The sequence below is a fragment of the Natrix helvetica genome (assembly GCF_964273705.1).
Source record: "Natrix helvetica genome assembly, chromosome: 9".
In the NCBI taxonomy this organism is placed as follows: domain Eukaryota; kingdom Metazoa; phylum Chordata; class Lepidosauria; order Squamata; family Natricidae; genus Natrix; species Natrix helvetica.
The window spans coordinates 9,514,644-9,532,841 of record NC_138560.1 but is presented as its reverse complement, the minus strand read 5'-3'; the positions used below and the strand labels follow the sequence as shown (position 1 = coordinate 9,532,841).

At 40.6% G+C, this 18,198-nt stretch overlaps 1 protein-coding gene across 1 annotated transcript; it reads right to left on the bottom strand.

The window, feature by feature from the left end:
• Nucleotides 1-281: 281 nt before the first annotated feature.
• ZMPSTE24 (zinc metallopeptidase STE24) lies at nt 282-14,583 on the bottom strand. Its single transcript, XM_081961881.1, has 10 exons — nt 14,362-14,583; nt 11,119-11,265; nt 10,070-10,156; nt 8,570-8,686; nt 6,764-6,916; nt 5,941-6,082; nt 4,036-4,223; nt 3,083-3,187; nt 1,897-2,040; nt 282-1,098 (listed from the first exon to the last, which is right to left on the bottom strand). Exons 1-10 carry the CDS (start codon nt 14,482-14,484, stop codon nt 874-876), a joined length of 1,431 nt encoding a protein of 476 aa, XP_081818007.1. The 5' UTR covers nt 14,485-14,583; the 3' UTR covers nt 282-873.
• Nucleotides 14,584-18,198: the final 3,615 nt, after the last annotated feature.

Sequence of the window (18,198 nt, the reverse complement as noted above, 5' to 3'; positions counted from 1 at the left end):
TTCTGCTACCATGTCACTCCTAATTCTTCTTTTCTTTAGACTAGCCAGACCCAAAACCTGCAGCTGTTCTTCATATGGTTTAGTTTCCAGGACTTTGATCATCTTAGTTGCTCTAAGACAGACAACAGAAACCAAGGGGGTATCTGTAGGTATAAGTGATATTTGGGCTGCTCAGACAACCACATTTCAATTATTTGCTACCAGGATAAAGTAGGTACAGGAGACAAGGCAAGCCAAATTCCAAACCATTACAATAGTAATATATATATAGGACACATAACTAAGTATATATAATTTGTAATTTATTTTCTGTTTATTTTCTGTTTCCCCTGTTTGGGGAAAGAGGTGTTTTCATCACCTCTGTCATTTCATTGCAGATAAGAACTTGAACCGCGGAAGAAAGTTCCACTGTCCCCAGCTGGATAGTGATTGTGTTTAGAAATGTCAAATCCCAATGGTCCCAAAATTATTTTTCAGATCTTTATCCTCCAGCCCTGCCACAGATGAGTAAGAGTTTCCCATACTGTCTAAGAACATCTGGAGAAAGTGCTTAAAAGGTACATTCAAAGCTTTCACAGATTCAGGCATGGACATGTTCGGTTGTGACAAATTATTTTTCCTTTCAAGCATGGCTTTGTGATTTAAGATAAAGGTTACACGTTACATTTCACCCTCAATTCCTCATTACAATTCATTTGTTAGTCAGAAACAGGACTTTGGGGAAGTCGTTTCAAATCAAGTGAACAGTGCATAGAGCTATGCAGGATGCTGTGTTTAGGAATGAAATGGGTATACTGTATATACTTCTTTTTTTAAAAAAAACCGATTTGGGGAGAGTAGGTTTCTCCTCTGGGCTTCCTCAGTTCTTTCCCTTCAGTCCTGTTTAGTTTCCTTCAGTGCTTGAAGTCTTTCTAACAGTGGAGGGTGAGAATAATGCCACATTGAAAACAGCCAGTCTGAAACGGGGAATCCCAGGTTATCTTTGTTCAACTTGATCAATGCAGAATACAAATCTTTTGCCTTTCCGAGTTTCTTGGCAAATGCATCAGCTTGAAATTCAAATCGCCGACTTAATACAGTCAAGCAAAAGGAAAGCACCTGCAGTGGAAAAGAAGAGGATGACACGGAATGAAATTTCAGAACGAGTTTCACGGTCTTTCAAAACCACTTCTCCAAATCTCATCAAACCTTTCAAAGTCTAAAAGGGAGGAGGAAGTCGGCCACGTTTGGGGTTACCGTATTTTTCAGAGTATAAGACACACTTTTCCACCCCAAAAAAAGAGGGTGAAAATCTGGGTGCATCTTATACTCTGAAAGTAGCGCCGCCCGCCCACTCGCAAGTCGCATTTTTCGGTGGTTACAGGCAGTGGGGATCCTCCTTCCACATGGAGCCTGATTCCCGAAGCTGCCAGGGAACTGCGTTGAAAGCATGCGCTGCCACCTGAAAATGCTTTCCTCCTTGGTTCCCTGATTCACATCACGGAGCCGCACACCCTCGTCCTCCTCCACAGACCCGCCTTGTCTTTTTTCCTGGCCAGCACCGTCAGCCAGGGGAGGTGGGGAGAAAAGCGAGCGGGCAACATGGTCCAGCGAGGGCGCAGGAGCTGTGCACGGCACAGGGCAGGCAGATCAGAGGGTGGGGGAAACCTGGAAACTTTCAGATTCGCATTTTCCCAGATGTGCCAATGTGACATCTCTAATAAAATGGAACTTTGTGGAAACTCAAGCCTCGGAGTCTTCTTTCGTTAGGGGTGTTACGTGGAACCCCGACAACCCATTTATACAATCTGTAACAGTGATTTAGGACCCAAACTTTCCACACGGAACTCAGGCAACTTTTCCAGGAAAGCAAACTCCTATCAGTTGAGCAAAGCACCAATCAAAACTGAAGTTTACCTCATTGTAAGGTGAGAAAATAAACTGAAAGATGATCAGCAATCCTATCAGGGTAGGCTGGGTTTCGTAGAATCCAAAGGCAGCAAAAAGCTCCTTTCGACCAATCAATACCGCAAATAAGAAGAAACATAAGAAGGAGTTCATCTGAGAGAAAAATCAAAACAGTGGAACTTGTTAGGAACTGTTAACCACCTTGAATATATATAGATACATATATATAAAAACCTTGAATATATATAGATACATATATATAAAAAACTGGTTTTGTGTGTGTGTATGTTCCAGCAAAACTCTGGAACGTCTATTGCTGGAACGAGCAATTTTATCCAAACTCAGATATTCTCTGGGGAAAAAATACCATATTTTTCGGAGTATAAGTCGCACCGGAGTATAAGACACACCAAGATTTTGAAGAGTCAAATTAAAAAAAAAAGTTTTTGCACTCTGCAGATCTTCCCAAAATGGCCCATTTGTTTGTGAAAACGGGCCCATTTTTTGTTAAAAAAAGGCACGCATAGCCTTTAGGAGGCTGATAGAGTGCTCCTGGAAGCTCGGGGGGGGGGGGGGGGATTGAACCAAAAAAGGCCAATTTTTCCCAGCCCACAAAAAGCCTCCTAAAGGCTATGCACAGCCATTTTGGTGAAGGGGCGGGGTTTTGGGAGGCAATTTTTTTTTGCTGTTTTCAGTGTATAAGACGCACCCAGATTTTCAGCCTCTTTTGAGGGAAAAAGATGCGTCTTATACTCCGAAAAATACGGTACTGTGGGAGTAAGACACCCCTAACACCCCTTGGTGTGTGTGTGTTCTGTTAGGATACAGTCTGTTGTACCTTAAAATGGCTTCTACTGTACTGTCATAAAATGGCTTCTACTGTACAGCACAGTGGAGTTGCGGAAAGCAACCTCTCTTCAGCTCTGATCCAATGCACTGATACCTACCAAACACTTCTCTATGGTAGTTTTTATAACTTTAAAAAAAAGGTTAAAGATTCAGATTTCCCTACGTAATGTGTCATTTAGTCCGTTTTAATAATGTTGCCCAAATTTTGTATATCTCCTCATTCCATTTTTTTCCCAGTTATACAACAGAGAGATAAGAAAGCAGAAATCAAGCAGAAAAATGGAGCCACTTTATTTTCTGAGTGAATAGTAAACAGTAGATAGGTACCCAATTATTTCTTACATACCTGGCTAATGACAATATTTTTAATGGTGTGGCCAAGTTTCCAGTGTCCCAGTTCATGTCCCAGCACAGCCAAAACTTCTTCATTTTTGCAACCTTGCTTATTACTCTACACATATGAAGAAAAATATTAATCCATCTCTTTAACTTATGGGCATGCATACACACATACGAATGGATAGGACACAACGTTCTTGTTTGGATTACCAGGTCTGGATGGATTATTTAAAGGATTTTAAAGGGGCAAGACCCGAGATGCTCTTAGCTCCTTTTAAAATGGGTGAAATAATTGCTTTTTAAAAAAAACTGAACGTTGAAATAAGCAGGTCCATAAAACACTGTTGAATTAGCCCATTTTACTACTTAAAACTACACCTCCCCAAACCCAGGCCAAAATTGTCAGCTTTATCCAGTCTGATGTCTTTTAACTGGCCATGCCTCGTATGATTCCCACCAATCACAAAAGGCATAACTAAGGCACAAAAACTATAGCCTTCAGCTAAAAAAACACTGCCTACCCTTGTTGTATACACAAAGGTAACTTTCTCCAAATTCAGGACTGGAATAGAAAGCAAACAAACAAACAAACAAATGCACGCTCTCTCTCCCCCTCTATCTCTTCTATCATCTCATTCATCTATCTTTCTATATCTACACCTCCCCCCCCTCTCTCTCTCATCTATCTATCTAATTTATATGTTACATATATCCAAACATATATATCCATATACATGTTACTTATATGTCCAAATATATCCAAAAATAATAAACCACACTGAATTTTGTTTTTTGGCAATTTGTTATCATTTTAGCTTTAATAACCAAAGATTCAAGGTGTACACGCTGGTGTTCCTCTAATTGCTGCTTGGGATTTCCTTTTAGGCAAGCCATCTCTGTTATTTGGAAACTTTGGATCAGGTGGGTCAATACTAACAACATAAACAAATCAGGGCTCACTTTGGTTTTAGCCTTTGTCTCGGGTTCTCCCTCATTTCCTCCAACTACCTGCGTGTCCACCCCAGGCTCCTCGGGATGCTCTTTGTTAAGGGCAGAATAGTCTTCCAGGAGTGTGTCAAACAACACAATACGTTTGTTCTTGAAGAAACCATAGAAATAAGCATTGCTATGGGAAGAACGTTTGGATCCTGGGGAGAAAGAAATTTCAGTCATATTACAGCATTCTAGATTTTATTCGGCTTTCAGCATCGGCTAGTGCCTCCTGTTAGGGACCAGTAAACTTGCCTGGGCATGAAACTGTTCACTTACTCCAGATGCACACAGCTGGTGACCCAACCACATGGACTATAGTGCAATTGGGAAGGTCTGAAATCAAGTTTAGCATCCAGCATACCTTTAAGGTTGAGGGCTAAACAGAAGCTATTTCGAACTGTGCAGCCGCAGTAAATAGTTTCCCTGAAGCATGGAGAAAATTGGCACAGGCAGGATAGGGTATAAACATCATACCTGTCCTCCCTTGTGAGTCTTTGTGAGACCATCCACCTAGACACTGAGCAGGATCAAACTGCTTAACCCAAGGAAGGAGGCGGCACTGTGTGCCAACAAACTTTGATGGTGATTGTAGAGCATCCTTCCTATACCAACAAAGGACCATTTTGGCAACATCTCAAACCTTTAATGTGACTGAGAGGTTTCAAGCACTTAAGGCAACTCTCCACAGTCTGGACACCCTCCATATAAGCAGACTTCAAATCCCAGAATTCTCAGTAGCAGTCAAGCACATCTAGAGGATACCCAGACTGGAGGAAGCTGGGTTAAGACCTGGAAGTCCAGGCGACATAGTACCAGTTCAAGGGCTGAGATTTGTTGCAGATACAATACAATAGCAGAATTGGAAGGGACCTTGGAGGTCTTCTAGTCCAACCCCCTGCCTAGGCAGGAAACCCTATAGCATTTCAGACAAATGGCTATCCAACATCTTCTTAAAGACTTCCAGTGTTGGGGCATTCACAACTTCTGGAGGCAAGCTGTTCCACTGATTAATTGTTCTAACTGCCAGGAAATTTCTCCTCAGTTCTAAGTTGCTTCTCTCCTTGATTAGTTTCCACCCATTGCTTCTTCTACCCTCAGGTGCCTTGGAGAATATTTGACTTCCTCTTCTTTGTAGCAACCCCTTCATGTTCTTCCTTTATGGCTGCATCACGTTTCCACGGTCAGTTTCAATTTCAGAAAACCAGCGTCTAGTTTGGCAACAGGTAGTCCTTGACTTATGACCCCAATTGAGTCCAAAAATTCCATTGCTAAGCGAGGCAACTGTTAAGTGAGTTTTGCTCCATTTTACAACCTTTCTTGCCCCGGTTGTTAAGTGAATCACTACAGTTGTTAAGGTAGTAACCCCATTGTTAAGAGAAACTGGCTTTCCCCATTTGGCTTTGCTTATCAGAAGGTCACAAAAGGGGATCACACGACCCCAGGACACTGCAACCGACATAAATACATGCCAGTTGCCAAGTGAATTTTGATCCCATGATCACCAGCGTGTGAAAAATGATCATAAGTCCTTTTTTAAAGTGCTGTTGTAACTTTCAACAGTTACTAAACGAATGGTTGTATCTTGTTTCTCTGAAAATAAGCCCTCCCCGGATAATAAACCCAATCGGGCTTTTGAACACATGCGCTAAAATAAGCCCTCCCCTGAAAATATTGCAACACAGCAGCAGCCATGAGGTGACTGCGCTCACCGCTTCCTGCACCTCAAAAATAATAAGACCTCCCTGAAAAGAAGGCCAAACGCTTATTTCGGGCGTCAAAAGAAAATAAGACCCTGTCTTATTTCCGGGGAAACATGATAAGTCAAGGACTATCTGTCTTCAGAATCAGAATCTGAGCACTCTATTCTCATACCTTCCACAACGTAAACTTTGGTGAGCGGGAAGTCTATATCCTTTGCAATTGCCTCAATTTTCTGCTTGAGCTCTCCTTCGGGAAGTGGAATGAATTTGTCAAACAACGGAGCAATATAGTCAGCATAAATTGTGACAAGAACCTAGAATGGAGCAAAAAGATAGAACACAAATCCCTTACAATGATAAAGATACTGTTGTTCACTTTAGAAAATCCAGCTTGCACTTTTACAGAGCAAGTTGGAAAGACATTGTCAGCGAAGTCATAATGACTATTTTATTGGATTTTATTGGTGTTGAACTAGGGAAAAAGAAACATGGGGGACAATTTTTTTATATAGTAACTGAGGTAAAAGTACCGTATTATATGCCCAAAGTTGGAGGAAACAACAATAGCAGAGGATTGGATAATAAAATGGATGGAGCTCATAGAAATGGCAAAGCTGACCAGTTTGGCCCAGGGAAAAAGTGATTAAGACTGTTTTAAAAAGTGGAAACCTCAGAACGGAGTTTTTGCTGAAAGAAGGAAAGACTGAATTGATGATTTAGGAGAGAGGAGAAAGAATGAGATGGCCCTTATTAAACAGAAAGGAGGAAGTCAACATTCTACATTTTCTTTCTTTTTCACTTTATACTTTTTTCTCATTCCTCATCCCTTTCTTTTCTTTTCATTTTTTATACCTTTATTGTAAAATTCATTTTTTTTAAAAAAAGGAAACTCACAATCATCAAAGGGCAAAACCTTAACAGAGGAGAAAATCCTTAACAGCGGAGACCCATTTTTGAATAATTCTAAACAAAACATCTGGATGTTGTGAACTCACCAAGGAAACAACTAAAGTGAAAAGCCAGGCATAGATGAAGAAATAGTCTCCACCTATTTTGATGATATAAAGCAGGAGTGAGGTCACTGGCAGGAGAATACACTGTGTCACAATGAACTTCTTGATGGCATCTTTAAAAAAGAATCCCAGGGTCTATTAAAGAAAAGCATACATAATAAGCTGGGAGGAAATCTGAAATGGACTGGATAAATACCACGGATTTTACATTGCATTGCACCTAAGTTACATTTCAAAGCTGTCCAGCTAAAATTGACAGAATATTGAAAACATCCCTTTTATTTTATTCTAACTTACTACACCTGTGTGGTTTGCCAATTGCACAGTGGCAGATAGGACAGGGCTCCAGAAGATTAACATCATTGCCCAGAGGATAATTGGTTGCCCTTTCCCCTCTTTGGAAGAGCTTGATAGCTTCCGCTGCCTTAAGAAAGTTCAAAACATTCTTCAAGATCCATCTCATCCTAGGCCGTTTTTTTTTAACTATTACCATCTGGCAGACGGTACAGGATAATAAAAACAAGGACAAATAGGCTGAAAAACAGCTTCTATCCCAGAGCAGTAACTATATTGAATTCTACTGTATAGTGCAATATTAATGCAATATCGGGGGGTTTCAATTCAATTACATGGAATGTGAAGGATGTGTGTCTTATTTTTATAGTTTTCTTATGTATAATGTACACCTGAAGATGGCATTTAATTTCATTGTATGAGATGCAATGACAATAAAGTACTACTACTACTACTACTACTTCCTCAAGTATGACACAGCAGCACATCCAAAAACCCAAGGTGCAAAAAGTTTACTCAAGATGGCACTGAAAGAGAATGTGCTTAGGCATGCAACCAGGAAATAGCTAAAATAAAACAGAAAAGAAAGGACATGGGCAACTCCCACAGACACCTGCAAAGAAACTAGGGCTCCTTAGAGAGAATACAAGAAAAGTACATGAAACGTTTTGATTGTTCTCGAAGCTCATATTTCAGCAATTAATCATGGCAATGCAACCATGGTTCATTGTTGCCTTCTGGGCTCTACGGTATCTGAAACAGAACCACTAAATCAGGGGTGTCAAACTCGCAGTGTTACGGCAACGTCACGTGACGTATTGTGACCCGCCCCCTGCACTAAACTGGGCGTGGGCAGTGCGTGATGCATCCGGCCCACGGGCCACGAGTTTGACCCCACTGCACTAGATTCTGTAGCAGATCAGTTCCATATAGAATCAACCGTGCTCGCTCTCAAGACTCTTTTTCCCCCACTATGTATTCAAAATGGACTGTGATTAATAGATGCTTTGGTGTCATTTTTAGCATTTTTGATGACGCTGCTGTTATATTATTATTATTACTACTGCTATCCTTGGGATGGTGACATTGTTTGGTGGGTGGCATTCCTTCTTTAGAGAGCAGGTCATTGTAATTTCATTTTAATGTGTGCTGCAGAGTAGATGGGTAAATGACAATAAAGGTTATCTTATTATTGTTACAGGCAGAGAGAGCTCTTGTCTGTTAATAGATGTAGGATAGCAATTTCTTAAGATTAGCTGAAGTATAGTTTCCATCAGCCGTTAGGCAGTGTGGTCAGTCACGAATATCTTGTGATTTATTAAATTTGTCCACAGCTAATTTCAGTAAGTTGACCTCTAATAGTTTACAGCATGAAACATCCACAATAAGGAACTATAAAACATGGGTAGGAGAATTTAAACAAATGCGGCATTAAAACGTCCACAGGAAGATATTGCATTCTATCGAGAAGAGAAGGTAGAAGTGATGTAATACCTGCTGATTGAAACCATGCTTTTCCTCAATGACAAAAGTGTTATAGAGGCTCCAGGGCAGACCTGTGACGGCACTGAAAAGTGTAGCAAGCAGGAGGAACACCAATGACTGGACAATCTGTGCATCAGAATAATGAAGAGGGGAATTGTTACAGATAAGTATTATCCTTAGCTACATAACAGGGTCAGACTGACACTTAGTCCTACTTGCAAAGTCCCCCTAAAATATAAACGGGATATCAGTTAGTTACAACTATCTTGATTTTAATGGTTTAGTCTAAGTATGACCATGTCTGAATTACAGCCTATAATTCCTATGCACTTTGGAGTTATGCTTAGGGCTTCTGGCAAATCCCTGAAATTATATCCTGGTGCAAACTGTTTGAAGTTCCTCCGGCCACTGGAAGTAGTTAATCCAATGCTTCTCAACTTTGGTAACTTTAAATTAAATTAACCTTGGCAACTTCAACTCCCAGAATTCCCCACCCACGCTGACTGAGGAATTCTGAAAGTCCACACAGCTTAAAGTTGCCAAGATTGAGGGGAAAAAATAGTTTAAAAAAATCACATGTAGATCCATCCACAGGCTGTATGTTACAAACAAACCAGGATTCCTACATTGGGTTCTCTCCAAGTAAGTCACAATTATGCAAGGACAAAGCATGTTTGCTTTGACCAATTTGTTTGGAAAAACAAACAAAACAAAGTATTTGATACACTTACAGCACTAGCCAAACTACAAAGCTGTCACATTTATTTAAGTCAATGCCCCTGAGCTGAGCTGCCCAGCTGGCATTATCAAGAAGCAGACACTAGCCAAGGAAAGCCATTATGAAAAATATCAGATAGAAATCGGCAAAATCTATAAATCCAGGAAAAGAACATTCTGGCAAACCCTTGTGTTTTCTGTTCCCCCCTTGATTTTACCAACCTGGCCATACTAAAGATGATCCGGAAATCAGTTCTGGATCTGGATCCTGGATTCTTATTTTACTGACCTCAGAAGGATAGAAGTCAACATTTAGCTGGTCAGCATAGAATTCCTGACAGTGGAATGCAAAGTTAACCTGCAATGCTGCATTCTAATCAATGTGCCACCATGGCTCTTTCAATTAGCTTGAAAGGGATTAAGGAATTACTATACAATCTGGATCAGGGGTGTCCAAACTTGAGAACTTTAAGACTTGTGGACTTCAACTCCCAGAATTCCCCAGCCAGCCATGCTGGCTGGGGAATTCTGGAAATTGAAGTCCACAAGTCTTAAAGTTCTCAAGTTTGGACACCCCTGATCTAGATACTACCATAGCTAGCTAGAGAGATCCTAAATGGGAATCCAGACTAGATGGCAATATTATTCCACCTTCTAAACCAGATATTTCCTTGATTTGGTTTAGCACACCTTTTCTTACATACCTAAAAGTTTAAACAAAAGTTATTAAGGGATTACTTGGCGTTTTATCAGGTTAGTATTCCTCTGAATCAAGCAAACCAATACACCTACCTCATACTCAGGTCCAAAACCAGCACGATTTGAAATGTCTCCAGATACAGACCAAAGAAAAGGAATTCCTCCACAAAGGAGAATTACCTAGAAGAACAAAAATATGGAACTTTATGGAAAGGGCTAACATGATATATAACCTTTTTAAATTGTGGGATTCCAGAAATCAAAGAGGTACAGATTCAAAGCTGCATGTATTTAACTGTGAACCTAATTGGGTGTCAATCAAGTAACAGCCAAAGCTAATGTGAGCCCAAAGCTCATTCATGTACCAGCAAATAATTTAATGCTGCAGTTTAATCACCTTAGCGCTACTTTCACTGATTTTTTTCCCCATTCTCTAAACATTAGAAAAAAAGAGGGACGTGGAACTTCTGAGCTAAAAGCTCAGTTGTATGCAGGTTGTAGAGAGAGAGAGAGAGAAATGGAGCATTATAGACAAAATGCTGCATAAGATAGAAAGATGAGGTAACAGGGAATGCAAGAGCATAAGCTAATCTTGTGTTAGCTAATACACTTGTAGCATTTGTGGTTAACTCTTACATTTGTGACTAGCTCTTGCTCTATTATCTATTGCAGGAGTGGGCAACTTTACAACTCATGGACTTCAACTCCCAGAATTCCTAAACCAGCTGAAGTGCATAGATCATAAAGTAGCCACAGTTGGCCCATCCCGATCTATTGGGTCCTCCTCTACTATTGACATACAGCCCTTGAAGGGGATAACTTTAGGAAATGTTAGCAAAAGGAGGAAAAGCCATTCTCAATTCTGCCTGAAGGAAATCTATCTGGGTTTCTTCATAGCATTTGCTTCCCGGCTCAAGGTCTCTTTTATTCAATATTCTATGAAGCCAAAAAAAAAAAAGAAGAAGAAGCTCTATGGATTTCTACAGTCTATCACAGAATAAATCCTTCTTGAATTTTTGTACAATTCCTTTGTCAATATTCTTGTGCATGCATGCACACACAGTCGCAAATATACATGTTAGAATACAGTCTAACTCACTAAAAAAAAATAGACAAAACCAAAGAGTATGAAAGATACCTACCGTGCCCTCTAACTCCGAGTACAGTCCTGACCAGAAGCTGAATGCGCTTTTATCTAATTGGTAAAGACGGGATTTTTCAAACGTTTCCGAGTCCATGATTGGCCCTAATTCCAGGGGGACATGGGTGGTTGTCTTGTAGACCGACCTCTGAAATATTTAAATATAAGCAGTCATTTAGCTTGCATTTTCAAAAATGTTTTCATGGGCCACTGGAAGTTCAACATCCAACAGCTAAGACAGGTGATAATTTAACGATACCATGGTTACAAAAGCACTCATGTGCGACTAATAAGTACATCTCTAAATCAATGGATCCAAGTTCGGTGAATTATCTTAGTGGCTAAAGAAAGAATCTTCCTTAGTTTACCTGATAGCTTTTACTGAATAGATCTGATCAATTCTTTTAAGGCTTAGGCCAGGGGTGTCCAAACTTGGGAACTTTAAGACTTGTGGACTTCAACTCCCAGAAATCCTTAGCCAGCACGGCTAGTTGAGGGATTCTGGGAGCTGGAAGTCCATAAGTCTTAAAATTGCCAAGTTTGGAGACCCCTGCTCCCTATTCAACCACATAGAAGAGGAAATCCCATTGGAATATCTTGGCTCAAGAGAAAAGAACCCACATCTCCATGGGTCTTTTTCATAGGTAAGTACATTGTGTTCCTTGCCATCTTACTCCCACCGAATGAGAGTTTAATGAAAAGTTTGGACTTCCTGTGGCAGCCATGCCTGGAGTCGTTAGCATGTTAAGACTTACAGAAAGAGGAGATTATAGCCAGAGGATGCTGCATGTACCACGTTCTGCTTTAAGTCCAACCAAGATTTGAATAGGTGAATAGATCTGATTAATTCTTTTAAGGCTTAGGCCAGGGGTGTCCAAACTTGGGAACTTTAAGACTTGTGGACTTCAACTCCCAGAATTCCCCAGCCAGCTATGCTGGGAGTTGATTCTGGGAGTTGAAGTCCACAAGTCTTAAAGTTCCCAAGTTTGGACACCCCTGGCTTAGGCAAAAAACTACTTGGAAAAACCAATCAAAATTTGTTTTTGAGGCTATGTGACAAAAGAAGCCCTGCTCTACTGTAATATCCCAATGTCAAACACTCTCAAGATACAATAGTATGGCTGGTTTTTAATTAAATTTTAGAGAATCCACCCTAGAAACAGACTCCAGTTAAGAGGCTCTTCTCAATATTCTAGGGAAAGGCATGTAATTTTCATAATATGATATTAGCCTTAATAATACCACTGCTGAAGATAAAACACAGTATTAAAAATAAGAGGCATGCCTGTGTTTTGATGTACTTCAAACTAAGACACCCAGCAATTCTGCTGAGGGGAAGAGGACAAAGGGCGTTGTAGAAGCCGTATCATGATGCAGGTAGCACCTCAGGAAACAGCCTTTATAATCCAGCACAGGGGTCAACAACCTTTTGGACCTCAGGGACCACTAAATTCATAATTTTAAATCCCACGGACCGCTAATATGATTTTTAAAAAAAGATAAATAGTATTTAATGCAATATAAAAAATGCAAATATTTTTTCTGCGGACCACCAAAATTTTCTCGCGGATCACCAGTTGGTGACCGCTGATCTGGCAAGGATCTCCTTCTGTTCTTAGTTACTTAGATTTTTGAAAATATAGGACACCCCTGTGCACTGGACTCCAATTCCCTCCTTCATAGCGCCTATGGGAGTCGAAATCCGAAAATACCCCTCGGGAAAAGGCCAGTTGAATGACAAAGACAGCCTAGCCTTACAATACAATACAATACAATACAATAGTAGAGTTGGAAGGGACCTTGGAGGTCTTCTAGTCCAAGCCCCTGCCTAGGCAGGAAACCCTATACCGTTTCAGACAAATAGCTATCCAACATCTTCTTGACCACAGCCTTAATGCCAATGAAGACACTTTAAGGCAGGGGTGTCCAAACTTGAGAACTTTAAGACTTGTAGACTTGAACTCCCAGAATTCCCAGCCAGCATAGCTGGCTGGGGAATTCTGGGAGTTGAAGTCCACAAGTCTTAAAGTTCTCAAGTTTGGACACCCCTGCTTTAAGGGAACGAGTCTGTCTTAAAGGTCCCAAAGGTGCTTTTTCAAGAGGCAGCTGGACTTTCTTTGCTTTGGCTTGAAGACGTTTTGCTTCTTTTTCCAGAGGTTTCTTCAGCTCTGACTGGATGATGACGGAATCCTTCCATTCCCCACCATCCAGTTCAGAGCTGAAGAAGCGAAACACCTTCAAGCAAAAACAAAGAACGTCTAGTTGCCCCTTGAAAAAGCACCTTTGGGACAACCATAACCTGGATGACTGAGAATCTTTTTTTTTTAGTTTTAGGCCAGAGTAATTCACACAGCATTGTCCTCCCTAAGCGTGCACGGACTGCAATCCTACCGGCCAAACCCAACCAAGCCTCCGCCCAGCCCAATGTTGTGTTTGTCCTGGTCCGAGCACAGTTTGTACCTATAGCTTGTACCTATCTAAGCTCGCTACAACAGTAATGTAACGTGGATGGAAGTATAATTCTCACGCCGATCCGTTACATTCAAAAGAGATATACCCATTAGAGTGGGGAAGCAGGGAATGCTGCAGGTCCCATCCCCGAGGGAGATACACCTGGTGGGACCCAGAAGAAGGGCCTTCTCCGTGGTGGCTCCCTCTCTCTGGAACATCATCCCCCGAGATTAGACCGGCCCCCACTCTTCAGGAAGGAGCTGAAGACCTGGTTCTGCCAGCGGGCCTGGGAAACCGAGAGCGGGATGGAGCCCATTAAATGGCTCATGTGATTGGCCGTGTGTGTGTGTGTGATTTTATGAATTTATTATATTAATTTATCTTGTTCTTTTATTAGTTTTATTGTTTTTAATATGGTTTTAAATTATGTAAGCCGCCTTACATAATTAAATGTAACGTAAATATTAGATAGATAGATAGATAGATAGATAGATAGATAGATAGATAGATAGATAGATAGATAGATAGATAGATAGATAGATAGATAGACAGACAGACAGACCCACGTCGAGATCGGCGGCAACCTGCGGAGGTTTAGAAACCCGCCGGCTTAAAAACGGGAGCCTTCCATCCCCCGCCCGAGTCCCCAACGGTACCCGGCACCCTCAGACGGAAGGACCGCTGGGCGAAGCACCAGGCGGCGGGGATGACCGGGCTCTTCCCGTCACGGCCTGAAACTTGACGGGGCTGTCAAGCGCGCGCGCGGGGCGGGCTTGGGCGGGAAGGATCTGACCTGCCGCCAGGCGAGCAGGGCCTCCCACAGGTAGACCGCCCAGGAGAAGAGCAGCACGGAGCAGAAAATCCGGTCCTCCACTGGGCTCTCGGCCCACAGATCGCCCAGCAGCGGCATCGCCATGTCCGGCTTCGATCCGCCGCTCTCCCACGGAGCCGCCGGCCAGCACGCCTGGTCCTTCTCAGCCGGCTTCCGGCTGCAGTGACACACTAGCGGAGGAAACCCCGGAAGCAGTTCCTCCCAAAGAACTTCCGGGCTAAGCGCTTACATTGCGTTCGCGGGACTTCCGGTTCCGGAAAGGCTGAATCAGCCAGGTGCGGGGAGGGGATGAATGAGAGAGGAGGGGAGGGAACGTGTGTGTGTGTGTGTGTGTGTGTGTGTGTGTGTGTATATGTATGTATGTATGTATGTATATATATATATTATAAACATTATAAGAATGTTTTATAAACGGCATATTACAAGCATTCAAAATGCCACATGTATGTATGTGTGGGTGGGTGGTATTTTGGATGTTTGTAATCTGCCGTTTATAAAACATTTATTTAAATAAATAAATAATAAAAAAGTGCCTTCAAGTCAGGGTTTTGTTCTGGCGACTGCCTGGACTAGTCCTTGCACTTTTCTTGGCAAGATTTTGGAAGTCGTTTTTCCATTTGCCTTCCCAGGTCTCTGACTGGCCCAAGGTCACCCAGTTAGCTTCATGCCTAAGGCAGATGTAGAATTCACAGTCTCCTGGTTTTTATCCCGGTGCCTTAAACCACTACACCAAACTGGCTCTTCACTAAATCTTAATAGTTCTAAAGATCTGCAGATTTGCAACTCCCAGGATTCCCCAAGAACACGGGGCAGTTTGAAGTTACACTCCGCTGAACGAATTTGCAACTCGTTCTTGTAGATGTGGTCATATAGTTTCCAGCCACTGTGACTGCAATTTAGGCGCTCGGCATCTAGGTGATCATTATGACACTAGCATTGCAGTGTCATATCATCATCTGTGACCTTCACTGCTGGTGTCCCACAAAGTCAATGGGGAAGCCAGCAGGAGGTTGCAAATAGTGATGGCTCTGGTAATTGCTGGCCATTGTCACTGCATGGGATTAAATTAAGAATAGCAACTAGAAACTGCCCCAATTGCTATCATCAGTACAGTGGTGTGACATGGCACTTCACAATCACATTGCTTAGTAAGAGTTGCCAGTTCTAATTAATTTCATTAAGTGAGGACTCTGTATATTAAGTTCATGGCAGTCTTAAAACCTAAGATCCTGGGATTTTGAGAGCCACTTGGATGGATGTATTTAAAAAAAAAAAGACTTGAAAAGCTGCCAACTTCCTAAGGACTATGAGTAGCTTTCCTAATTAAAAAGAGAAATAGCAGTCAAAAAAAGCCTATATAGCTTACAAGCTACCAAGAGTTATTTATGGTGAGGTAGAGAAGTATAATAAATAATTTCTAGGGGAGAAAATCTAGCTGCTGTTGTTATTTTGAACTGCATTTCCTCCCCTAGAGTTTGCAACTTGTTCTTGTAGATGTGGTCATATAGTTTCCAGCAAAGGACTTTGTTATTTCTGCATTTTGCCTTCTACCCCAACCTCACTTCCTCTTGGGTTTAACTGCAGAAAGAGAGGGCAGAGTCCCTACCATCTTTGTTTTTTTTCTCCACATGACATTTTCAGTCCAAATATGGAGTTCACAGTTTTTGCCCCCTTTTCTTTCAGTAGAGATTTTAAAAAACCTTTACAAAACTATAATAAAGTTACAAATGTTCAAATCCAATCTGCATAGCAGTTAATTATGCAATATAAAAAGCACATTCTAGATCAGAGGTCTTCAAACTTGGCAACTTTAAGACTTGTGGACTTCAATTCCCAGAATTCTGGGAGTTGAAGTCCACAAGTCTTAAAGTTGCCAAGTTTGGGGACCCCTGCTCTAGACGAATCACTACAGTAATAAATCAATCTTCCATTCCACCATGTATGTTTTTACAGCCTTGATACTTCCTTTGCTTAACCCCATTTTTTAAAAAACTGAGTTGCCCCATGCTTCAATTAAATACTATTTAGCTGCTTCAGAATGTCACATGATATAGTAGCATGGCTTTCTGCTAATTTCTAAATGCAGTACTTCCAAAATAGGTGCAAAATATAAAGAGAACCAAAATGCATACCAACAGGCCTGAACACCAGTACAAAAAATTATTATAATTTAATGGATATCATCTAATATAGTGGAAGTTTATCCTAAGCGATTAACTGGAGATAGCAGCACTGATTATGTTGCCTAGTTTGGTAATGTATTGTCTGCAAGGAAATCACCAAGCTCAAAGAGCACCAATAGTGCATTTATTTTGACAAGTTACCACAGACAAGGATATAAGATAAGCCAAGGAGGATTTTTTAAAGGCAGCTATAAACAATAATTAAAAATTGCTTAGAAGTTATGTTAGAACTTGGCCTCCTGTCAAAAGGCCTATTGGAAATAGATCTTGAAAACTCATATTTATTTAACTTTTGTACACTTTATCAGGGATATTTGCTTTCACATCATTTCAAGTACATACCTACTTATGTATTTAGAAATTTAAAAAAGATTCTGTGCTATATTAAATCAGGGGGAAAAAACAAATGATGTATTTATATACTGGTATTGGTTTTATAGAACATAAAATATACCTGTTGGTGTTTCAGCAGTTATACCTTTGAGACTACTGGGGATATCCATGTCAAATTCCCTAGAGATTAGGTCCACTATTCTGTTTTATAATTCCCAATGTACAATCTTGCCTGTTCAATGTTACCCTTAAACACCAGAAATTCTCGGGGGGAAAGTCAGTTGTTGAACCAGCTGTAAGTAGACGAGAAAAGAAACTTTCTCTAAGGAGAGAGAAAAGAAGGGGAAAACAAGGTGGTGTTACAAAAGGAGGAAGGGATGGTAAATAAAGCAACCCAAATTGTTCATTATAACTTATTAAATGAAAGAATAAATGTGTAAGAATGATAAATGTAAAGAAGAATAACAATTATGTGAATGTATACTTAAGGTTATGTAAGAGAATAAAAAAATAGAAATTCTTTGAAAAATAAATAAAGAAAAGAAAAAAAAACATACAATAGTAGAAAGGAAAACATTTTTACTGAAAGCCTTCTTGCATTCAGATCAAGATAGTCTAGTAAACGGATAAATGCATTGTGAAATAATGTATTTTAAAAGGTAGTTTGATGACTTTGGAGACCGTACCAGGGTGATTATTTTTCAACCTCATGACCTATAATTTAGTAGCAGAATATTTCATAAACAGAAGTTTTATGTAGAAATATTAGGTTAAATATCAGGTTTAAAGCAGAGTGTTGCCCCAAAATTGAGTAATTATGCTAAAGCTAGTAAATTCCGATGAATGGATTGGACCTGGAAGCTCCATGTAATTTGTGGCAAATACAATGAACATATTTTAGATTAAGAAGGCAGATTAGTCATTGTGCTCTGAACAAAATAAGTTAGAATTCCTTGAAGAGGAGCCAACATTTGTCTTCGAAAGTTATGACTGGCTAATGCCAGCTGGGACAAATATACGCTGGCATCTTTGCTTTTTAAGTTCCTTCTTCAGAGTTAGGTAACTCTGCTTGCAGCTGTTCACACAGGATGTAAAAGCTGTTTGGTGTGATTCTAGAAAGCAATTCTTGTCACCTATTTCATACGTACTGCATTTAGCGATTAGCAACAAAAATAAGACTAGAAAGGGGACAGGAACGAGCGTTTGCAAAGAACTGAAAGTTTACCATACAGACCCTTTGAGAATAATCTTAGATTAGAAAATATAATTTTAAAAAATTAGT

Excerpts from the sequence above, each read along its gene's own strand:
- ZMPSTE24 (XM_081961881.1), bottom strand. The coding sequence starts at position 14,484 with ATGGCGATGCCGCTGCTGGGCGATCTGTGGGCCGAGAGCCCAGTGGAG. Across the intron at positions 6,083-6,763 it reads TCACTTTAGTTGTTTCCTTG|GTTCTTGTCACAATTTATGC; the intron begins GTGAGTTCACAA and ends GCTCCATTCTAG. Across the intron at positions 4,224-5,940 it reads CAAAGTTTACGTTGTGGAAG|GATCCAAACGTTCTTCCCAT; the intron begins GTATGAGAATAG and ends CTTTCTCCCCAG.